Source organism: Grus americana, chromosome 14 (genome assembly GCF_028858705.1).
Source record: "Grus americana isolate bGruAme1 chromosome 14, bGruAme1.mat, whole genome shotgun sequence".
In the NCBI taxonomy this organism is placed as follows: domain Eukaryota; kingdom Metazoa; phylum Chordata; class Aves; order Gruiformes; family Gruidae; genus Grus; species Grus americana.
Genome location: NC_072865.1, coordinates 12,082,037 through 12,106,953, shown reverse-complemented (window position 1 = coordinate 12,106,953; position 24,917 = coordinate 12,082,037). Strand labels below are relative to the sequence as shown.

The window sequence follows — 24,917 nt, the reverse complement described above, 5'->3', positions numbered from 1 at the left end:
GAAACATGACCTACTGTGTGTACTCATGATCTAAGTGTAAAATACCCCCATGTGGGATCTCGCTATGCTTGAGGTACAGAAACAGTATTTCATGACTACACAAAACCCCACATCCTTTCAATGCTCTGCAAACCTGAAATTATGACAGAGATAAGTGTGCTGTTGTAACCAAAGCCCTGCATGCCAGATGATGCAGGCAATGCTTTTGTCTTGGTTCGTGGCACACTGTAATTTCCTTTCCTTAGTGTGATGCCAACACAGTGTAGACTTGTCCTTAAACTGGGCTTACACCCAGTTTCCTATGCAGTTGTTTGAACTAATACAGACTTAAAACCAAACCAAAGAAGTTAACAATGAGCAGAACAACCTTCTCCTGTAGGAACAACAGAATACCCGAACAGCACCCCCACTCCTCCACCTGCCTCTCTACTCCACCCTATCGAAAGAAGGTGTGGGATGGGATTTCTGCTCCCCTCCTGCTGCAGTCAAAGGATCGACACAGCTCTGAGCAACCTGCTCTCACTCCCCTGCTTTGAGCAGAGGGTTTAGACAGGATGGTGTCCAGAAGTCCCTGTCAGCCCCAACTATTCTGCAGTCCTGTGAAATACAGTAGGTGGGAGCACTGCTGTGTGCCAGGTTCAGAAGGTCATGCAACATGAAAAAGGATATACACGAAGACGCTACCATCTCTTCTTTCGTGCCAGCCAGCTGTGAAGTAGCAAAGATTACCTTCTAATTCTTCTGCAAAATGTCTGGTTTCTGCCCTCTGGGCAGCATGCTGAGCTTGCTGGGCTGTCGAAACAGGTTAGCTGCCAGGCTGGTGCAAAGGGGCATTCCAGTGGCAGTTTCCCTAAGGGCTCCTGAGGCTCCCAGTGAATTGCAACAGCCAGAACCCTTCAGTTAAGTGTCACTCTGGCATTTGAGAGGCAAGGTGTTGGTGATGTGGGCACTACCAGCTCCAGTAGAGTCCCACCACTGACTTCTTTACAACGTTACCCAGATTGTTCTAACCTAAATTCAGCCTCCTTGAACCGAGCATTTCCAGGATGGCTGTCAGCCTTGAACAAGGGACAGGGGTACAGGTGGGACTCAGGCCAGGTGAAATTGGGCATTACCATCTTCCCCTTTGGAAACACAGAGACTTAACATCCCCATTTGTGCTTTGCTGAGAGCTTTTGAGGTGCTGCTGTGGTTCTGAGGCTCTTCCTGCGGGGAAGAGGCAGCAAGAGAGTCTGAGACACAGAGGACGTCCTCCCTGCATCTCACATGCAGCTTTGTGGCTGTCTGTCTTGCAGGCACCGTTCCCATGGAAGGCTCCAGTGCGGATGATCTCTGATCCCAAGGGCATGAGTGGAATGGCCTCGGATGTGGGAAATGGTTTGCAACCAAGTCCCTTATCCTCAGGCAGCCTACGAACCCCACGCTAGCCCCAGGGGCTAGGCAGAGAGCAGGGAAGACGAACGAGACACTTCCACCACGCTGACTAATTGCCGTGCTTTGCTGAGCCGCCACAGCCCGCTCCGTAGGCTGGGAGCTGGCGGCCGATGGGGTTTCCTTTCCTGCTGGGGAGGAGCGGAGCCTGGGGAGCCTCACCAGGGAAGGACACGGGTGGTTTGTGTCCATCCACCTCCAATGGTCCTGCCGCCCAGCCCGCCTCCGCGCCGCTCTTCTCCTTCCTCAATTAAAGCCAGAGTGTGACGCGCATCGGGCGCTGACCCCATGTGATGCCAGAAAGGGTCTGAAGCAAGGCCAGATGGAGGAAATGGCTCTTGTGGCCCTCCCCGAGAAGGAAGGAGGTGCTCCTGCCTGCAGCCCCGGCGCCACGGTGTGCGGCCAGCAGCCGATGTTGGAGCGTGGTCCCACCAGTGGCTGGGAGGAAGGAGGAAGGAAAGGCATTTGCCTGTTTACGTCAACACAAAAGTATTTCCCTCATTTTCAAAATGGTGCATTTCATCTGCTGATCTCGAAGCAGATGGGAAAGAAGTGTTATCTCTCCCACCCAGCAGATAAGGGGTTAGGATCTGAACAAGGTCACTTAGCAAGCCGGAGCCACTAGTGATATGTCTGGTTTCCAAATCTCCAATCCTTAGTCAACTCTCTGCGTAGCTATGACATGCCCTAATGAATGTGTGAGCTAATACTAGTTTATGACTAACATGACTAATGAGGTAATGCAGATACTAGTTTAGACTCGGAGACATAACAGATGCCATTTTACCCACAAATCAAATTCTTTATTCAAATAAATCGCTTCCTTTCGCTTAGAATAACTTATTCTCCAAAACTGTGTATTATCCACCTGCTTGACTTCTTGGGATTGGGACATGGCAAAGAGGACAAGGGACAGGGCAGCAGCTGCCCGTGAAAGGTGATTATGGGAGACACTCAGTTCTTGTGATTTCAAATCACTCCATCGTGTCACACAAATTTGTGTTTGGCGAGAAGATCCAGGCCATGGGACAGCTCGAAAGCGGCTGTTCCTAAATATGACTTTGGTGATGTATTTTTAAGCATTACCGCTCAGGAAAGAAGGAGGAAGAAGTCACCAGTTTCTGTTCTGCTCCCGTCCTCCTGATGGAGGGGGACCGCACTCAGAGATGTGCAAAACACTGCAAAACCCTCTGGAAATATTTCAGGGGCTGCCCAGGACAGATCAGGTTTGTTCAGGGGCTCTGGCTTTTTACCCAGACTATGGCAGGTGCACAGGGCAAAAGGGAAGCTTCTCTGAGGAATGGGAATCAAAGTAGAAGGAAAAACTGGTGACATGTTAATGCTGCAGCGGGGCAGGAAGCACTGTCTCTTCTCAGGAGTGGTTACAGGGCTCGTAAAGGTCAGAGCTTCTTTTTCAGAGCCTTACATTTTGACAACATTTGACCTGGCAAGGTATTGCTGCTGCCACTGGGAAGTAAGAGATATGCTGGTACCCCTTGGGATAGTCGATGGCAGCTTGAAAACTTGATGCTGGCACAAACATTAACGACTCAGAAGTGAGCCGGCAAAGAGGACAGGGGAAAGCAAGCGAAGGAGGGAGAAGAAAGAAAAGCCACAGGTTTTTGAGGGTTTTTTTAAGGCAAATTTTGTGGGCCCGTACGGTTTGCTAATGCTTGGGGAAAGGCAGTAAGGTACGTGTAAGTGATTCAGCACAAAGAAACCATCAGGAGGCGGCGAGTCCTTCCCCTCCGGTGGCAGTGGCAACTGACTAACAGAGTGCGTAAATAACACAAAAGCAGCATAGACGGCATGGCCGTCCCCGTCACAGCCCTTTCCCACAGCCATGCTGCGCAGTGACTGTCCCGGGAAACACTCTGGGGAAGGTGGAGGTGGCATTAACCCCCTCTTAGCTGGCATCCTCCCCACGCACATCCCTAACCCGCACGGGGCACAGCATAAAGCAGCTCTCTCCTATGCTGGGGGCTCTCAGCCTGTTTTCTCCACAGCAGCAGTTTCTCACTTCTGTTTCCTAAGACTAAAGAAAGCCTGGAAACTCCTAGGCAGCAATACAAGTGACCTGCCCTTGTCCAGCCAGAGGGCAATGAGGCATCAGAAAAGGATGTGAATGTGGCAGAGCCATGCAGACCTGCAGAGCACGGCACTGAAACTGGACCTGAGGTGGGTGGGTCCCCACATGATGCTGTCTCCCCCCTAAGAACAAGCAGGAAAGTCTTATTTCAAAGACTGAGCAGCATGTTATGCCTCTGAGACATTCTCCACATAGACTATTTCCGAACTGCCCACATGCATGGCTTCAGTGTAGAGCATCTATCGGCACTCCTTCCCATTCCCTCCTCGTGGTACTTAATCTAATAAAGAACAAACCTATTTTTCATCTCACACAAGAGCAACCTAAAAGCAAACACATTCATTTCACCCTGTGTATGCCGGAGTCACACAAACAACTTGAAGGAGAGTCTAAGCAGCAATTATCTGCAGTCATGGTTATATCATTGGTGTTTGGAGGACACCACTCTTGGGAAGTCCCGCGGCTCTATCATTCCATTAAATCAGTGACAGCCATATTAGAAATACATAACTATGTGGACAGGGAGAGAGATGGAGCCCTAGCCATCCTTTATTTCTCTCTTGTGCAACAAATCTCCAGTAACTTTTTCAAAAGCAGCTCTGGAGCTTAAGTCTCATTTTCCAACTTACCTTGGATAATTGTTCACTCAGAAGTAGCTGTTACTTGATAAGTCTGATTCTTTTTCCTTTATTCTGCACACCCACATCAAGGGGTGGAGCACAGAGGTTTGCACCAGGCCTGATAAAAATTCCCAGGGTTTACAGGGCTAAACCTGTGTGGAAAACGCTCAGCTTCACCATGGCCAAGTTCACACTACACTTTGGTTTCCTTCATCAAAGCAAAGCGACAGCCGCCCGAGCAGCGGCTGGCACGCCAAGATGCTGCACACAGCTGATGGTATCGCAGGCAGACACAACACAGCCCCGCAGCACGCAGCGACCCAGTTCTGCAGCGCAAACAGCATGAAGACAACGGCCAGGAATCCATGGGTGGAGTGGGCATCGCACCTGGGTAAATACAACCGCAGCAAGAAGGCCTGTTTTCCCAGAGCCCAGCTTGGAGCTGGTGATTGCACCACAGCAGCCCTCGGGCTTTTCTGCTTTGTTCTCTGGCAAGCACCTTTTTCAGTGAGTGAGCAAATGGTTGGCATCTGCCACGGAGATATAAAAAGACTTCCCTGCGAGGTGGAGCTCGGCTTGTTGATGATCTCATGGTTTCAGTCACAGTGACCTGCTGCACTTGATGGATCCACCCCTTCCTCCAGCACCCCTGCCCTTGTCCTCCATCAGCAGATACTTCTGCCTTCAGCTGAGCTTTCAGCCAGGGAGGCTGGGATCGCCTAACGCATCCTTCCCAGTGCAAATCTCAGTTGCACACAACAGCAAGACCTGACCTCCTGGCCCCCAGAAAGGGGGCTGGAAGTGAGACAACCCTTGTAGAAGTTAGCAAAAGGAGAGGAAAAGCCCAGAAAAAACCTCTCCAGAAACATGCAGAAATGGCAGGGGCAAAATGTTAAAGGGATACCGGGTTCTCATTTCAGTGATTTATTCATTGTAATTTCCTTGCTCTTTAGGAAGGGCCATATCTTACCTCACAGGATCATGACCCTGCAGCAATCCCAGGCTGTGCTGTGAAGCCCAGCTGTAACCTGAGACCCCATTTAAAAATGGATGGTCCATCTGCAGGAATGACAGCCCTGGTATTTACGAGGGGTTCAAGCAGCTCATCTACAGCCCTCTGATGGTCTGATATGGAAGGGCTTTCAGGTTTATTATGTTTTGAATCAGTTGCATAGTTATGACAGCATTGAAATCTGAAGGCCTTCAGCTTCTTATTGGAGAGTGACCAGCAGCTGTGTAAGGTTGTCTGACTCCTCCACATTTGACCCTGCGATACAAGGGCTCATGCGATGGCGAAAGGACAGAGCAGTGTTCAGGATCACAGGAGTTTCCGACTGCGTGCCAAAATGGACAATAAAGAACGCATGACGTGCAATGAAAGAGTGGTTTCTGTGGCACAGAAATCCATCCTGAGGGAATCTGTGTGGAAATCGTAACTGAGCTTTTCATAAATTACTGGAAGTCAAATGTTAACAGCTTCCATGTATGGAAGATAAAAGGTGGAGCGGATGAGATGCACATATATATTCAGCTCTATTATCCTCGCCTCAAAAACCAGTCCAGCCAGCCCTTTAATCACTCAGCAGCTCATCTCTAAATTGTCTCTATTATTAACAATAAAGTGCTTGTTATTTGCATCGCCATCCTCTGTAGGAGCTGTGGATGGGGATGAGGATGCCTGTGGTGAGAGGCACGGCATGGCACCAGCACGGGACGAGCAGTGTGGGCAGGGCCCTGGGGTGCCTCTGCTGCCCTCCTCGAATGGAGAGCTCGGGAGGAAGGATCGGAACAGAATAAGTGCAAGGAAAGGGGTAAAACAGAGCAGACACAGGCACAGGAAATGGTGTGCCTCTGCGGTGTCCCAGACTCTTCTGTCCAGGGAAGAGGTGGGCACCCCATCACCCTGCGCAGGGCAAACACAGCATGAAAAAGTTTCGGGTGACTTCCGAGCACAATATGCCCATCCCTATGTTTATACTATAGCAGAGAAATCCTCCAGAAACCCACAAGAAGACCTAAGAGGTCTAGTTTCTATTAGTCATTTCCTTGTAGCAAACAGTAATTGGAACTCAAGGGCTAAAATCACCGGGGATTTCCTGAGGCAAAGCCATAGCTTGGACCTGGCTTTGCTGATGCTATAATTAGCATGTGTACAGAAAAGTACCCATTAGCATCCAGCGATTTCTCTGGCCCGATTTGCATTGATGTTTGTGATGCAATTGCCTCCTTAGAGGCTGCTTCTTGTATCACAGACAGAAGAATGCGGCATCCCTGGATGAATCATGCGAGAAGCAGGGGGGAAGGAAGAAAGTTTTCTGAAAGCGCAACCTTATTTCTGATCAGCTGAAGGAAGGATATTTAACACGTACTTGGGGTTAATGAACACAGGAAGCTTTTGCAGGGCATGCAGTCAGTTTTAGATTAGGCAGGATGACTCAAAACTGATAAATATAACACAAAATGGCTTTCTATTCCTACTAGGCAAGGGCTGCCCTCTTGGTGCAAAGGGTTGTGTCTTACCCTTCGGTGATCTAGCCCCAGCCTCTCACCCTCTCCGTGGTGAGGCGTAATGACCTAGTGGCAGTTGCCTTCCAGACAACCTCACAGCACTCTAGGTAAGCTCTGGCAAAGTAACAAAAAGGTTTATTTGTTAAATGAAACTGGATCAGGCTGAGGTTCAGATTCCTGCTGCGGAAGCCAAGAAATTACAATATCTGGCAGATGTGAAGCATCTTCTCTCCAAACTCCAGGACTTGGAGAGCCACTGCCCTCACAGGCACCGCGCATCTGGCAGGCTCCATTTTGCAGGCAAGCACGCCGAGGCATGGAGATGTGAAATGAGTCACCACAGCGGAGCACAGACCTCAGCGCTCTTGGTTTCTAATCTGGGTCCTGCATTGTAGATGTTTGTCACTGCGGAACAGGGTGATACTTTCCTGCTGTATTTCTTCCTGCGACTCAGCAAGCACTTCACATAAAAGCCTTTGTGCTTCAGAGAGGATTGAGGTCTTGAGGAATTATGTATAAAGCCCGAACAAACATTTCGGCTCTACCGAGTTGCACGTGCTTCAGTAACAGCACAATCTCTACCCAGTGGCAATATAATCCAGGCTGCTTTTCAGGGACCGCTACAGACACTGGAGACTGGGGGCATCTCCATGTTTCTCCAAGGGTGCCTTGCACCGCGGGACAACTCCAGCCCAGATCTGGACCATGGATAGGTTTACACCCCTAATATCGCCAGGGTCCTACTCAGGTCCTGCCAGGCTCCCACCTCCCCGCAGGAGGTCTGACTGTCCTTGGGGACGGTGCAGCTGAGGGCCCCTCCGCACGTCCCCTGGAGCTGCTCATGGCAAAACCCTCTTAGCAAAGCAGAGTTGATGCTAGCCACACAGCACGCATTCATGTTACCGCGGGCTCTGGAAATAGCAGGCCCGTTCGCCATGCTGACAAGTGTGCACGATGGGCATACCAGGAGAGGGGAGCTACACTGACCTGTCCCTTCTAAACCACAGCTGATGGCTGGCATTGTGGAGACACCCCAAGACAATAAACAAAAAGCAAACTAAAAGCAGCAAAACTTCTGGGAGCGATGCTGATGCCAAAGCCCAAGCAGCATCCCTGGTGCCACCCAGGTACCCGACCCCTTCCTGCGGCTCTCCTCCCAGTAAAACCCCCTCTCCCCACTCACACCTTGCAGCTGCATCTCCCACTTATCGCCAAGGCCACTGCCACGTCGGGGCTGGGAGACGGCTGTCCTGATTTGTTTCCATACCTGTCAGACACGCTCACTGCAAAGGCACGCGTGCTTGCAGAATGACAGAAACGCCTGCTCCACACCCTCCCTAATTGCGCCTTGGCAGGCAGCAGAGCGGCCTCCGAGAAGGAAGCAAGCTTGCTGTTCATTTTTAGAGGAAATCATCGCTCGACACAAAGCTTCAATAACTCGGGAAGGAACCTGGGAGCTGAGAGGAAATAATGAATTTTTGCTTTATATAATCCTGCCCTGCACCAAGGATTGGGAGGGGACTTTCCAAATGCATGGGCTTGTCTTGGTGTCTTCTACTAGGAAGAGGAGGAAAAAGATGCTCGAGGAAAGAACCAGATTGCAAGACTCAAATGCCCCAGCTCCAGAAGAGAAGGGATGGAAAATAAGGGAAATAAAGATGGTGTATTAAGGTATGGACATCAGGCTGTTTTCATCTGTTGTCCATCACTGGTTTTCTCTGGGCATCTCTGTTTATAGGTGGAGGCTCCCAATAGAAAACACATTAAAAAATGCTTTTTTTTTTAAGCCTTCTAATTACCTTCTAATTTACCTTCTAATTCTTTCAGCACTCATGGACATCTGAAGTTAAAAGCCTTAGCTAACGCCAGCCAGAGAACAAGCAGGCACTACACAAGCATGTCTGCCCGAATTTCCCAATCAAGATGCTGCTGTCCCCGGCTATGGCTTTTATTCAAAACCCAGTACATTTGGTGGGGACTCTTCTTGCCATTTGATTTGTGGCCCTTTGAAATGCTCACAAGCATTTCATCCCACCTATAGAAACTCTTTCTTAAAATAAATGCAAGAAGAGATTGCCACATTTTTCACTTGACTCCAGCAGAAGTCTGCTGGGAAACTCTAATTTTGCCCTGAAATAACTTGGCCCTGGGCTCCCAGGTGCCAGATGAAGCCCTGTGAGCTTCACTTCATTCCTACACAGCATACGGGCTTGTGTGGGTGCTGTGGTGCCTGACGGGAGTGCCTGACTCCCAAACCTCCAGAGGTTTTTTGTCCCTGCAGCCCTGAGCAGCAGGCTGCTGCAGATGGCTCTTAGCTCAGGCTACATAGTTAAAACCGGGTCTGTCCCCTTTCCGCCATCAGAGCACCTGCTTAGGCTGAAGAAACAACTTCCTGGCCTGTTGGGAGAGGCATTTCACCAACAGCAAATATTGCTTCTGTGCTCAGAGGTTTTATGCTCGGATGCAGTGGGCAAAGCTCGTTGCCAACACAGGAAAGGTGATGTATTCCGCTCCGCCAGCCACGCGGGCTCCCACGTCGGCATCGCGTTGGCAAAGCACAGCACCTATGCCAAGACTCCCGTCTGTGGTCGCTCTTTGGACCATCAGCGGCTGGCTCCTGGCTCTCCAGCTCCGTGTGAGCTTCAGTGCAGATCCCAGCAGAGTGAGCGTGATGCACGGCTCTCTGCTCCCAGTTAGGGCAGCTCTGCCAGCACGGGTCCTTGGGGGTCCCCCACTGCCCCAAGGAGATGACGAAAAGTCTTGGCGGAGGCCAGAGGCAGCTCAGGGTGGAGGAGAAGAGAAGATGAAAGGTTTCCCCTTTCCAAGTGGCAATGTCAGGAATGGAAGGGCTGGTGGGCATGTTGGAGGGGTCACAGACGGGGATGCCAGAGGTGCATGCCCTGTGCAACAGGAGGGTAACACACAGATACAGGCACCAAAGCACAAGCAGAAGAAAGCAGCTGGGAGCAGCTGGGGGTACAGGGATGGTGCTGGGCACCAGCATCATAGTTTAGCTCTGGAGCTGGAAAATCCTGCAGGCTGGGCTGCAGGGCAGAGCCGGAGTGCAGAGACACAGCCACCACTCCCCAGGAAATGCCTACACAGGATGATTTCACGTCAACTTACTTTCTTTGCTTGTTTGTTTAAAACCAAACCACAGAATTTTGTGCTGTTTGTGAGCTGTGACAGTGTACCCACTGCAGTGATTCACATGAAACCCATTGCAGCTAAAATGCCAGTGAGGTCCTGAATGCATCTGCAGCTATTTGGCTTATATAGTCATCATCCTCTCACTGCATCCCACGCACCCACACCAATACACACAGCTTGTCCCAGTGCTCTAGCAGGGTTAGGTAACCCAAGGACAGCTTTAGGCCACCTCATGTCGGTTTGACTGTCATTGCATTTGCACCAGCTGGAAGGGGAGACAGGAGAAAGAAATAGTGGAAGCAAGACTGTAATATGCAGCACAGAGCAGGGACACCTCCACCCAAACCCAAGGCACAGTCTGATCCTGCTGATGCTAGAGTGAGCAGCACAACACCAGGGACATCCCTGCTCCTGCTCCGACCCCACTGCAAGAGGACACCACCACGGTGCGGGACTGCTCTGCAGTGCCCTGTCACTCAAGATGTGACACTTTTCCTACACTGAAGGAAAGTAAGCACTAAAGACAGAAACAGTCCAGCTGTTTATGGAGCATCTCAGGTTTGCAGTAGGAGTTTCCTCCTCTGACAAAATCCTTGGCTTTTCTTCCCACTCCAGCAGTGCAAAGGAGCCATAAAGTTGCTGTAGTGAGCCTCCTGAAAGTTTTGGCTGGCAGGGGAGAATACCTGAGCAGCACAGCACAGTGTGACATGCCCTGTGCCTTCTCCAGTGTCAGACTCGGATGGGGCATGACTAGGGACTGGCTTGATACTGCTGTCTTGTGACCCCTGGCCCTGAGACTGGCAGAGTGAAACAGTGACACCCAGGTTGGACACCCAGGGCCAGGATTTGTTGGACTTTCACTGGACAGGAGGATCAGTTGTGTCTTTTTCACTCATCTCCAGTGGAAACGCCCTCCCCATCCCTTCATTAGGTCCGAATGTCCTGTCCCAGCTGATTTACTCAGTCATCAGTAGGGACAGGGCTCTGCTCACTAGCATAATTCGAACACCTAACTCGGACCACTTAAATCCTTACTTGCAGTTTGCAGATGCAGAGAGCTTTTCCTTGCATACCAGTTGCGTACAATGAGCCAGCTCTTCCTCAGCATCTCCCATCCCCAGGAGAAACCAAACCCTGCATGAGGCACTGGCAACAAGGGAAAGAACAGTCCGTCAAGCAGTCTGCTTTCCCTCTGAAATGCTCAGCTGAGGCAGTGCTCAAACAACACTTCCCTTTACCTCTCGCTAGCCCTCCGCGTGAATCAGGCGCTTGTTCTGCCTCGGGTGGAAAAATTCCAGCTCCAGTTTGTCACCAGTTCCCCAGCGCAGTCCTATTGCATGGCCACCTGGCTCAGTCTAGTGAGGTCTGAAGCTACCTGGCACTGTGTGCTCTCACTATGCTCATCGCTCAAGTGATTTGGGTTTAAACATAGCCCTGCTGCCCTGTGCCAAGACCTGCCCCACCACCTGCCTGCTCCCTGCTCGGGTCATCTTCCCGAGGTGCTGGCTCGCAGGGCCGGGGCTTCCAGCACTGGCTCTGTCAGGCAGGAGGGAAGAGGAATGATTTGAGACAAAAATATTTGATGCCATTTACAGGTAAAAGGAGATTGTTGTAGTTTGGTTGGGGTTGTTTTTTCCCTGCTCTTCCTGAAACTGGAGCCCCGCTGCAGGAGGTAGCATGGCACAAGGCGGAGGAGACTGTCTTTAAAAATAAAACAACACTCACCTTCCCTGCTCTGGGAGCATAAATTAAGCTGGACACTTGCCTTGGACAACTCCCCCAACGCTGGGAACAAACTGTGCATGCATTGCCTCTCTAATGGACATCCTCTCACCCACAGTTCTCCACCATTTCTCTATCACTGAGAAACCGTCCCCTCTCCCTTCATCCTGCTGCCTTCCTCCTGCCAGGTCTGCTAAATCAAACTCATACTGGCTGAAAGCAGGCAAGAAAACTACTAATGTAGGAGGGAAGAGGCACAAACCAGGCTGCCTGCACTGAAATGCAGATCCTGCTGTCATGGCATTTTCCAGCCCTTTTTCTTCTCCTTCTGCAATCCCTTTCCAGCTTCTCCCTCCTCTTCCACATGGGATCCAGCCTCTTGCTTTCCACCTTAAGTTTCCCTGCTGGTGCTTGAGTCATTGTCCCTCTTAGGGCCCTTTTCTCATCTCCATTTGTTTCTTCGTCATCTTTTTCACACTCTCCTTGGGCTATATTTAATTTTACCTCTGTTCTTCAGTTGCCACTTCTGTTCCTTCAACCATTCTCCTTTGAGTGCTCCTCTTTCTCTCCATTTTTCATCACCAGTCCATACTGGATTTATGACTTTATTGGCAGAGTTGTTGGAAGCGTCCTTACAGACACAGTCATGTAGTAATCTGCATTGTCCAAACCTATGCTAAAAAAGTTGGCCCTGTCCAAACAGTTTTATCATTATTTTTCCCCTCTTGATTCTTGCATGTTAAAGGGAATTCTTGGGCAGAGAGAGAAAACATCCCTGAAATCACTCTGACATTGATGTAAGCCTTTAGCTTTGCAAATCATATTAGAAAGGAAAACCCCCAAAGTTCTGCCATCTAAATGCAGCAAACTGAAATCCTGTCCTGCAGCCAAACAAGTGAGTCCAGGTGTGCTGCGCAGCAGTGGCTTGCCCCCAGCACGGGGGGCTCGAGCCAACCCAGCCTGAGACCAAACCCGAGCAGATGCAATGGCAGCACCCCCTCTTGGGGTCCCTCTAAGATCTGGGGGAGCATTGCATACTGGTAGAGAGAGCTTGTCGTGCCCTTAGCCAGCACTTCTGTGAGCCCCATCCTTCACTTCAGACCAACAATCCTTTCCCCTCTCTCCAATTCATTTCTGTCTCTCCTGGCAAATATCCACAAGTCATGCCTAGAAATCACAGCCCCCCCGGCCCTGCTGCCACCGCCCTGGCTCAGAGGCTAATCACACCACGGCTTCGTGCCCTGACCTTTCCTTTCTGGGAACAGCACGCACCCCTCGCCTCCCATCACTTGACTCTCCCCCACCGCCAAGCCAGGGACGGCCCAGCCGGAGCAGCCCGGCACCCTGCCCCTCTTCCTGCCTCCTCCTGCCCCTGCCAGCCTGGCGTGGCGGCAGCCGGTGTGTCATCACCTCCTGCGCCAGGGAGAGATGCTCGCAACTGTCCCTTACGGTCTGCTAGCAAATGTCAGCTGGGCCCCAGAGAAGGAGGGGCTGGGATTGCAGGAGGAACAGCCTGTACATCGCTCTGCTGCCGGCAATGGGGAGATGTTCAGTCAGGGCTGGATGAGTCTCCTGGAGGGGTTTCCACGCTATAAATAGGTACCTTGAGGATTCCCTTTTAAGAAGGGTCTTTCTCTGCAGCAGGGAGCCCCGGAGGGACAGGGAACAACACAGACAGCTTTTAAAAGAGCTGAACAAATCATGCTACGCAGTTACTGAAGAATGGCCTTCTATATCTGAGTCACAAAATGTCTTTCTGCGGTTCTGCTCCCCCTTTTTCCTCCCATGCGTCTCACCGCTACAGTTCCGCTTTGCCCCAGCTGCTCTGCTGAAGTGATGTGAAGTAACTCCAACAGCTGTGGATTGTGCCCCCAGCTTAGGGCCTTCCCCGCTTCCATACCTATAACTGTATATACTTGTACTCTGTATCTCTGTATTTGTATCTCAGCTGCAAACAGCAGGACCTCCAGGTTTGGGTGGGAATTGCCTTCATTGCCTCTCCACCGCCACCACCGCTGATGTTGCTCAGGGCCCTGTCTCCCACGGCAGGGAGCGTGCTAACACCTCCGTTGTGCAAAACTCTGGCAAGTTCACAAACAACTCCACTTTCATGAAGCTGAAAAGAAGAAGACAACCTGTGCTTGCCAGGAGAAGACAAGGGGAGGGATGTCTCTGAGCTACAGCAGTTCAAAGGGCTGGTCTTGGTGAAGGGCAGGTCCCTACCAGCACTCATCGCAACCCAAAGCAAAATGCCATTCAGGGCAAGACACTGCTCTGATGTCTGTGCTAGAAAAAATGCCTACCCCTCCAGCCCAACCATGAAAGCATCTCTTTCCCTCCACCTTCCACTCCAAAGATCTCTGTAATCAGACAGGCCGAGTGTCGACCGAGTCCCTGTCATGACCAATTTCACGAGTTACCTTCCAGGTTACATCACTGCATCTGGCACTGCAGTCCAGCTCAACAAGAGCACGGGAACAGAATAACATGCATCCCAGTGGAAAATCTGTGACCTGAAGGTTTACAGCAGGACAGCCAGGTGAGGGGAATGGAGAGTAAGAAGACATCTGTACAGTGAGAAGGGAGTCCTCAGTGAACAGGTACATATGCAGCTCCTCCACCCAGCTCCCCTGCACATAGATATATTGGGGCTTCCACTGCCTGTGCTACATGCAGACACACTTCCTTTCTCTACTGACTATCAGAAAATCAGCATCTCTCTCACTGAACCATTTGCTTCCAGGGCCAGACCTCACGAAACTTATCTAGGGCTTCTGCTCCATTTTTTCTAGGGAAAAAATTGCCATGCATTTCCAGACATGAGTCCAATGCAACAGGATGGGAACAGGGACCCTGCAACCCCATGGATATTTTGCACTGTTTTTGAAGGCTTCTTCAAGGCTGCCTAACCAATTTGCTGTCCACACGCTACAGCCCATGGGACCTCCCATCCAACAGCCACTAAGGAGTGCAATGTCCTGACAGGCACCCATCGTGATAGGCACCATTTGATCTGATGCCAGTGGGCTTAGGAGGCAGGAAGTGGCTTTGGGGGTGATAAGGAATTTTTCGGCAGTGTGGTTCTTGCTTGGGCTGATGGCTGCAAAATATCAAGATGAGGGCAGTCCCCACCCAGGGATGAACAAGCATTTCCCTCAGCCAGAGAGAAAAAAAGATTAAAGAGGGATTTTTCACACTCGCATACACTTAAGAGGAAAAAATATTTACATGAGGGAGAAAGGACTTGGCAGAGGCTTCCCAGAGGCCGTTTGCTGTTTATGCATTTCTCAGGACCGGGCTGAGGCTGTGGAGCTCAGCAGTGGAGCCTGAGCCCCCCCCAGTCACCGAGGAGGTGGTGCGAGTGGGGACCTGCGTTCAGACTGTCTCTAGGGCTGGTGAGAGATCCTCTTGCCTTTGCTCCTGGTGCCTACGCCTGCAATGAAGTCATGTCTGCGAGACTGCAGGTAGCTCTGGCAGTGGCCACTGTGGTTTCTTAATGCCTTTCCTTTGGCACCGCTGGAGAACCAGAGCCAGGAGGGGCTGCTGGTAGCCTCAGGGCAATCACCAAAGGTGTTGTGAAGTAGGGACTGAGCACCTCTTAGGATCAAGCACCTTTCCATAAGATGGGATATGAAATGTTCTCCACTCTGAATGTCCCATTTTAACTGGGGTAGGGGGAGCTGGATGACAGCTGAGGCTCCCCCCCACAGACGCTGAAGATCTGAATTGTGATTCCCTCCTCAGGACCCCTGCAGTTGGCAACAGCTTGTATTTCTAGATGAGGCTCTCTATCCCTTGAAAGCACAAAGTTACAAACCCATAAATTATTATAATTTGGGCATCTGCCGTGTTTTGGAAGTGCCTGGTGTAATCCCTCCCTGTCTGAGCCGCACAACTCCTCCACGGTTGTTGTTTTTGGAAAGAAGCCTCAAAACGTGCAGGGCACACACTGGCCTCTGCTGCCAAGACTTTCATTGTGGTCTTAAGTGGCATAAAGAATGCAAAATACTTGTCATTGCAACACACTGGGCTGGGATCCTGCTTGACATGAACCATGCTCTTCCTTCATCCCCACCTGAAGCAATAAGAGCACCAGGACAACAAGGCTGGGCAACACGTAACAGAGAACAGGCCAGGAGACTAGGATATTTTTCCAAAGATCCCTCTCCTAGAAGCTTTTCCAATCCTAATTAGGAGATAAAGTAACCTAGGACAGACAGAAGTGACCCGTCACCCCCATTCCTGCAAGGCAATTCATAGAATCATAGAATGGTTTGGGTTGGAAGGGACCTTAAAGCCCATCCAGTTCCAACCCCCTGCCATGGGCAGGGACACCCTCCACTAGCCCAGGTTGCCCAAAGCCCCATCCAGCCTGGCCTTAAACACTGCCAGGGATGGGGCATCCACAGCTTCTCTGGGCAACCTGTGCCAGGGCCTCACCACCCTCACAGGGAAGAATTTCTTCCTAATATCTAACCTAAATCTGCCCTCCTTCAGCTTGCAGCCATCACCCCTTGTCCTATCACTCCATGCCCTGGTAAACAGTCCCTCTCCAGCTTTCACCCCAATATCCCTTCTTCCAGCCCAAGCTCCAAACCAGCACAGCTGGAGAAGTTGCAGCACGGTGTTTGCGCTGTGCTGAGCCACGACTAAGGACCCCTGCTGAGGTGTGTGGTGCTCATCCCAGGCGAGGCAAGACCTTGCCCAGACAGCTGAGAGGGAGCAGAGTCATTCAGTCCTGCTGCAATGCCAGCGTGGGGGCTGACTTCTGGGCCGGAGCAGAGCAGAGCCAGCACCAGGCTTTACGGACAAGCCCTGCATACATGTTGCAGTGTTTCACCGTTCCCATCCCAACACTCTCTGCACTGGACATCTGTGTTTCCTCCCAGTCCCAGGGAACACTGGCACCAGTGACCAGCAACAGAGGATTAAAGCCACGAGCTGTACTGGTCCGTGTGTCTGCAGCAGCCCTGCTCTGCCGCAGGAGCCATCCAAGACTGCCGCTGTTTCAAGTCCAAACAGGCAGAAGAGCAGGTGGATTTTTAAAAACCACTTTGCCTGTGAACCTTGACATAAGAGGTGAAAACCAAAGAAGCCCTTTAACGGCGAGGTGCTGAGCACCCGCAGCTTCCTCACCGTTTCCAGGGCTCAAAGCGCTGCATAAACTACTGAAATTCTCATCTGCTCAGGAGGCTGTATGTGCCTCGCCGCCAGCACCAGGCTATTCAGGTGTTGCGTTCTTTTCTGAGCCCTGAAGGATTCACTGGATGAGTGTTGGAGAATACGGGGGAAATACAGCCAGCAAAACAGCTTTAAGCAAGGACACTTGACTACAAGCATACCATAAATACTCTTTATTTAAACACAATGTCAATCAATAGGACCTGCAATAAATACTTGAACTTTTGAACATACAGATCTTCATCTATGCATCTACCTAGCACAACAAAACACCTTTACATTTCCTCGTTTATATACAGATCTATATATCACTGTATATAGATAATGGAGAGATATATACACACCTATACATACATATATCTAAATATATATGCACTTGTGCAAAAATGACCTTACCAAGGACAGTAAACAAGTAAATATTTCCCAATCCACTCTCGCTGGCACTGGAAATATTGCACTGAAATTCAGTTGTATGCTCCTGCCATTGGAAGAGTGAGAAAATAGGAGAAAAACTGAAATTGCATGCATGGAGAAGCAGCAAATCCACTTTTTTTCATTATGAAGAACATTTGTAGAGGTTCAGTGCCCCCTGAAATATTCTGCTTGATTCATCACCCTTACACACAACGATTTTAGCAGATACCCACTGCCAAATCCAGGTGAACTAGGGTTGTGTCCTGCTCTTAAAACACTTACCAGGAGAGATAACCTCCTTCCTGTGTAAACTCCAGTTTCAAGCGTGCACTGCTGTCTTGACCTAGACTGTGTCACTAGGACCCCAGGGCAACGGCTGTGCTCCTGACTGAGCTGGCTGTACTTTGTTCTGCAGCAGGCAAACACGAGCCCCAGTCCTTCTGCCGAGGGTGCGAGAGGGAGCAGTTGTGCCGCAGGGTCTGCCTGTGCCACCGGCTGCAGCTTGGGCCCTTGAGGAACAGCTGTAGTGCATCTCCCAAGAGGCAGCACTGGGTGAAATATTGCTGCCCTACTCTGTAATATGACAAAAAGCACCCACATGTCCCCATGGGTGCCCCGTGCAGCTGGTTACCCCGCAGGAATGTCTCTGATAAGAGGGTGTAGCTAGCCCAGCTGCCAAATGACGGTGTCCTCACAGCCCAGGATGTGTGTTCATTGCAAAATGTTCTCTTTGCTCCCAGGAAGAAAGGTTAGGACTAATGCTCGCTTTCAAAACAGCTCCAATAAAAGAATAACAAGGGGAAGAAATGCTCAGGCTGCTGGGTTCAAGTCTCAGAAAGAGCCACGCTTTCATTGAAAGAGACTTTGCTGCACAGGGAGAAGATGTCAAAGAGTGGCTGCAGTCCTACTCATGGACCTGAGAAACCATGTACAAGTGTAAAAGCAGCAATGAAAGGAACCATAATCCTTGCAGAACACTAGTCTCAGGGAGCCTGGGGTCACACCACCTCACTGCTGAGAACAACATCCAAGGCCAGGGTGGCTTTTCAAAACAGTCCTTGCCCATCTGAACCTGAAGAACCACCCTGCACCTCGCACACTGCAAACCTGAAGTGCAGGCACTGTCCTGTCTTAGAAGTTAGCGAAAGATGTGGGTCACCCGAGGTAGGAGGTGCTTCACTAGGGCTGGGTGTTTCTGCAGGGGCCGCTGAGGAGGGGGAAGACTGGGGTGGTGCTGGTGAGCAGACCAGCAGGCACCTTCCCCAGTTCTCCCTTTCCACCCTCACTGTCCAGGGACACAGCCAGGCACTGCCACATTCTGTCAGGAAACCTTTGCTTCCCTGCTGCTTTTAGAACGATGGCACTTTCTGTCTGCTGACAGAGAGCAGAGAAGGGAACAGGCAAGACAGGACATCCTCCCTCCTGCCAGAGGAATGAACGTGCTCATAAACCCATCTCTGTGGGAAATGGATTTTTCATACCAGTGAAAACAAACACTCAGAGGCAGAGGACTGGCAAAGGGAGGGGGACAAAAGCCCTTCCCTTAGCCAGAGCGGGCGTTTGAGGCTCCTGGCAGCAGGAGCATTTTAATACCAGAAGGGCAAGAGATGCTGGGAGACAGATCACAACCTGCTGTTTACTCCTAGCCCTGTCAATACCCTCCCCTCTACAGCGAAAACATGTCCCTTATAGTAAATAAATACATAAATAAGCCCTTTGAAAAGCCCAGTGGCTGTGACGTGGGAGAGCTGAAGAGCACGTTGTGTGCCTGCTCACACATCCGCTCCCTCTCCAGAGGAGCTGGGCTCTCCTTTCTACACTACTAATCCCTGGCCTATTTTCAAACATTTGGGTGCCTTTGGTAACTTAAGTCTCTTCTCTTGCTCTCTGCCGTGCCCACTACCTTGGCAGTGTGCTTAGGCCGGGGTCCCACCTTCACCTGAACCACAGGGGAAGCCACCAGGTGTGGACCTGGCTCCGCAGGTGAGGCCAAGCTCCACGTGCCCACCCTGATGCCCCATGGCAATGCGATGTGCACTGATGGGCAATGCTGTGCGTTAGGAATTGCTGAACAATTCAGGATATGAGGCACTTTGGGAACAGCCAGTCCTCAGGAGATGATCGAGTCGAGCTCCCAGTGGGAATCTGCACCCAGACTCCGTCCCCTCCTCCAGCTCCCCTTGCACTTCCACACCTCCCCAGTGCTGGAGCAAGCAGAAGGTTATATTTCAAGGCCTGGGCTTCCCAGAAAGCAAAAGCTCTCCAGGAATGCTCCCAAGAGGCAAAGGACTGACATAACTCAGCAGCTCTCGATACTCTGTCTGTTTTGGAGGACAAAGCAAAGACAGCCCCTGATGTGGAAACTACAGCTGCTCGAATCACAAGCAGGACCTACAGCGAGGACAGTATTTTGTAACAACACAAAAGCTGCATTTGTGACGCTCATCTTGACTAAGACTTTAAAAACAATAACAATCTGTTTTGCCAAAGTGGCTAAAAGCAGTGAATGCACCACGAAGCTCCGGTTAGCTGTACACCCTGACACCCAGGGGGTGGACAGTATCCCACCCATGCTATATCCACCTTTGTGTCAGTGGCATAAGGTTCGAACCAGCAGCACAGAAGCCAGCCTGCTCCGTTTGCAATAAGAATACGGTATTTTTTCACAGTGATTTTCCTCAAATGAAGTCACCGCTGTGTGGTTTATCAGATGTATTTAACCTGAGCCAACTCTCTGCTAGTCTAAAATCCTAAGTATCCTAAAATCAATTGAGGCAGCTAGTGTCCTGACTTCAACGCTCCAGTTTTTAATGCCTAGCATATATCTATAAAACTATTTTTTTATTATCAAATATTTTAACAGGCCAAAGGACTCCTCTATGCAGCTTTTCTTTTTCAACCATGGAATAGGAAAGGTTTATCAAGTTTGGCTTTGGTGGTGCCATAACATTTTTTTCCTCCAATATTTCTGTCTTTCGATTCCAGCTGCCCTCAGAACCACATAATTCACATTTCACCAGTTTTACTAATATTGCCTTAGAGCAAAGAAATCAGTTCTTCAACACTCAGACTTCATTGCAAGCCTGAGGTTTCCTAACACTGTAGCTGAGTGCTGGAGTACTGAGGTCAACTGCCCACTGCAACCAGCACAACGTCCACTGTCCCTTCCACATCCAGGTACCCTGGCTGCTGTGGCGGTTCTGCAATTAGCCACTTGCTCGTCTCTCAGCTTTGGCTACATACAGTTGCAACATCTGATGTATGAACATAGCCAGCCAAACAAATAGAGCAACTGTTTGGACAACAAAGTCCTGGTCCACAACATGTGCTACTGAAATGCAAATGATTAATAATAGTAAAAATACAGACAGCAACTGCAATGTGGACACTGGATTTCTTTATGCTGGAGGCTCCTGCCCCACAGCTGGTGGGAGTTTGGCTGCTGAGTCTGCTGGAGGTGGCCCCCACTCAGGAGCTGGCTGTCACTGTGGGACACCTCCTCCCTCTGTGCCCCTGCTACCCCTAACCTACGCTGCCAGCGCCTGGCAAGGTTAAAAACGCAGAAGATATAACAACACAGGAGATACCGATTGCTACAAGATGTCAATTTTCACTTCCCCTTGAGTGCTACATAATAATCACAGCCCTCACTGAGCTAAAGTGCATCTCTAGCCCGAGCGTGTGTACCTGCACAGCCCCCACTGCACACCGGCCTCTCGCATTTCAGTCCTGGTGCAGTGTGAAGCAAACAGCACCTGACTGCCAGTCCCAGTCCCAGTCCCGCGCTGGGTCTCCTCCTGCCCGGACAGCCTGTTAATGTTTATCTGAGGAGCAAGTGTTTTCACCGGCCTGGGGCCTCACACACCACACCATGCCATCACACCCCTCCTTCGCTCAAGTGGCGCACGCTCCAAGGACTTTGGGCAGTGCTGACAACCCCACCAAGGCAGTGGGTGAGGGCACTGACAGGCGCAGGCATCAAAGCAGACAGCAAGAGGCAGGAGGGAAGGGCTCTCAGGCACATTCCCGGCCTCTGCTGTAGTGCTGAGCTGGAAAGGCTGCAAGCGGAGCTGATCCAGCACCCATCACAGGGCTAGAGGAGGAGAGGGCTCTTACAGCTGTTCCTCCTTCCCAGCACCCTTTCCAAGCAGGATCAGGATCACTTTGGGAAAGAAAAGAGGGAGCACTAGGAGTTTCCAGACCCCAGTTCCACAAAAGCCAGGTGGGGCTTTGCCATGAGGCGTGTGAGAGCTTGAGGAGGAGTCTGTCACTGCCCTGCACCTTGCAGCAGCAGCAGCGGACACCGGCAGCAATCCCCCCCTGCACTGCCGTTCTAGGGGAGATTTCCCTCCATCGCTCCCTGGGGCTGCCCTTTTGGGTACCAGTGCTTGGGGCAAGTCCTTCTCAGAGCACCCATGAGAGCCAGGGCCACACGGGGACCACAAAGTGGTGTCAGCAGCCAGAAACCCTGCTCCATTCCCCCTCCCAGCCACTGACCTCCCCAGCTTCCTTGCAGCGCTGCCCCAAACCCCCCCTGCCGCCTGCAGCGACGGGGTGACAGCCCTAGGGGTCTCAGCTCCGAGTCACCCCGGGTAGCTGGTCACCCCACTGAGCTGCAAAGAAAGCTCTCCCCAAACTGTCCACGGCATGTCCCCAGCAGCAGCACAAGCAAAATCCCCGAGGTGCAGGGCAGGTGCGTGGAACTGCGTGCGGGGGAGAAGAGCCCACACACACGCGGTGCCCGAGCATCCGCCCGCGAGCCACCACGGCCCCACGGAGCGCGGGTCGGTCCCGTGAGCACCGTTTTCCCCCACTTCTCCCGAGCGTTTCTGAAAAGACCCCGCACTTGCACATCCTCCCGGCCCTCGGGTCCGGCCTTCCACGTAGCAGCCGCAGTTGAAGGCAATGGGCGGGGGGGGGGAAGCTCCATTTCCCACCCCGACCGCTGCCTTCCTCCAGCTAGGGACTTTGAGAGAGCAAGCCCTCGGCAGCAGTGCCACCCCTGGCCCCGTCCCGTGGCGTCCCGCAGCCCACACCTGCCCGCCCGTGTCTGCCGCCCCCCTGACAGCCCTGTGCGCCCGCCGCCAACTCTTGCAACCCGGGAACAAAATGCAAAGCCTGCAGCAAGGGGGAAAAAAAAAAACAACAAACCCTCAACAAACCAACCAACCAACCTACAGCCGTCCCGCGGCCAGAGCTGTGCTTCCAGTCTGCCACAGAAAATAAAACATCTCCTCCCTTCCTACCTCCTCGGGCTCACTGTCATTTGAGACTTGAAGTTAAACAAACCGGGCAGTTTAAAAGCTTTGGTTGGAGCCTCAACAAAAGGATGGTCTGTGGTTGTAGCAGCATTTCGCCCAGCTTCCCAGGACCGCATTCCTGAGTCCCACAGTCACGGTCTCACATTCTGGGCAAACAGTCCATTTATTTCTATTATTATTATTTCAGCAGAAAGTCCTATAGCATTTGGTAAAAAAAGCATTCGTTGTTTCTGGGCGTTGTTTAAAGTGTCCCACTGATGGCAACAGCCGCGGATCCGACACAGCCCTGCCGAGCCGCGCTCAGCCCCGCTGCTAGCATCCCTTCCTCGGGGATTTTGTCGCTGGGTGCCATCTCCGCACAGTCCCCTGGGCAGCACAATCTGGCACCACCGCCCGAGGCTGCCCTCCTGGCCGGGGAAGGGTCCCACGGCCACCGGCTCGGTTGTGAGAAGCGACCCGGGAAGACTCCCGCGGGGCTCCCGGCTCCGCAGGCGGTGCTGCCGCCGGGGCGGGCGGCTGCAGCCCCGACCGCGCTCCCGCCGCCCTGCACGGCGCTCCCGCCGCAGCCACCGGCTGCGAACAGCAAGGTCATGAGGTAGTTCAACACCGGCCACGGCCAGGAAGTTCCTCCGGGATCGAGCTTTCTGCACAGCATTAAATTCCCCACGACCGCCACCACCTCTGCTCAAGGGACCCACGGTCATGCCCCCAAATACGTACCCTGCAAGCAGCCCGCCCGAGGCAACCCCACCTGTTTGCAGGAGGTTTGCTGAGTTTTAGGTTTCTCGCAGCCATTAGATTTTAGGCGCGCTCTAGAACAGGATCATCATCATCATCATTATTATTATTATGGGGTGTTTTTCCTTAGAGTGAAAGGCTCGTCCTTATAACCGATGTGCGCCACGCCAGAGCCCATCGCGTCTCGAGGCTACCCGCTAGGTACAGTACCTTTGCAGTGCAAATAGTCCTCGGGGTGAGGGAAGGACCCCTCTTCGCAGAGCAGCTCACAGGTTTTGTCCGATGCCAGGGGGTAGCCGTTGTCCTCCTCGTTGTAGTCGCTCTTGCCATTGCTGTTTGAGTAGCCGTTGGCATACATCTTCAGGGCGGACCTGCGGAGGCACAGCAGCTCCTGGAAGGCATACCTGAAGTCCGGGCTCCGGCAGTAGATCAAAGGGTTGAAGGCAGAGTTGACATAGCCCAACCAGTTCAAAAGGATGTACACGTACTTTGGTATGATGTCGTCCTGGATGACATGCACGATGTTGACGATGAAGAAGGGCAGCCAGCACAGCGTGAAGGTGCCCATAATGATGCCCAGGGTCTTGAGGGCCTTGTGCTCCTTCAAGAAGAACTTGGAGGAACGTCGGTGCCCAGCTCCCCCTTTCTGCTCCTGCTCCTTGTTCTGGGTGTGAAACCTCCCCTCGCTCCTGTCTATCTTCTGCAACTGCTTCTTGGCCACCTGGAAGACCCTGGCATACACGAATACCATGACCACGAGTGGCAGGTAGAAGGAGATGATGGAAGAGGCAATGGCATAGGCTTGGTTGGTGAAGAAGTCGCAACATGTGTCCTTTTCGTAGCACAGGATGGCCTCGTCACGATCTGCCCGGTACCAGTGCATTTGGATGGGCAAGAAAGAGGTGAGGGCCGAGACCACCCACACCACAAGGATGACCACGCGTGCTTTGCTCTTGGTCAGCAGGCTCTGGTACTTGAAAGGAGAGGTGATGGCGAAGTACCGGTCCACAGCAATGACGCAGAGGGTCTCAATGCTGGCCGTGACGCAGAGCACGTCCAGGGAGGTCCAGAACTCACACCAGAAGTTCCCAAACTTCCACATCTCCATGATGATGTGGCTGGCGCCGAAGGGCACCACGGCCAGCCCCATCACCAGGTCAGCGCAAGCCAGCGAGGTGATGAAGTAGTTGGTGACAGTCTGCAGGCGCTGGAACCGGGCGATAGCAGTGATTACCAGCACGTTGCCAAAGACGATGGCCAGCACGATCACCGACATGAGGATCCCCATGCCCACCATCCACACGTCCCGCGACAGCGTGGGGTCGGCGGCGCTCTGGTTGGCGCTGATGTTGCCGCCGGGCAGCTCGGTGCCTGCCACCCCCATGGCCCCCCCCAACAGCCCCCCGGGCAGGCGGCGGGGGCTTGGTTTTGCCTAGAGCTCCTCCGCGGCAGCGCTGCACCGGGAGCCGCGCATACGGGACGGCAGGTGCGGGGCGGGCTGCGTGCGGGGGCGCTCCCGCTGTGCGTGCAGGGGACGGGACCGCTCCGCTCCGCTCCGCTCCCGTCCCGTCCCGTGCGCGCCCGCCCGACTACCCCAGCCCGTTAGGCGCCGCGGAGCTTATAGCGACACCCGCCGTGACATCAGCCCGCCACAGCCAATGGCAGCCCGCGCCGCGCCCCGCGCGCACCTCGCACCCCCCCGCAGCCCCCCTCGCCACGACCGTCTGCCCCACGCGTGTCCCCGCCCCGCGCGCTCCCCCCCGCAACCCCGCGGTGTCTCTGCGCCCCGTGTGTGTTCCACGC

General features: G+C 52.3%; 1 protein-coding gene across 2 annotated transcripts in view; it reads right to left on the bottom strand.

Moving 5' to 3' along the window:
- The window catches only part of ADRB2 (adrenoceptor beta 2), a 34,609-nt gene extending 9,894 nt beyond the window's left edge, over positions 1-24,715 (bottom strand). The window contains exon 1 of one of the 2 annotated variants that reach the window (XR_008579262.1): positions 23,097-24,697. Coding sequence is in view for 1 of the 2 variants with exons in the window: in XM_054841650.1 (XP_054697625.1) it covers positions 23,325-24,498 (1,174 nt within the window). In the remaining variant the exon portion in view is untranslated. Of the gene's footprint in view, positions 1-23,096 lie in introns of both variants that reach the window. The other variant, XM_054841650.1, reaches the window with a different exon arrangement.
- Between the last annotated feature and the right edge of the window lie 202 nt (positions 24,716-24,917).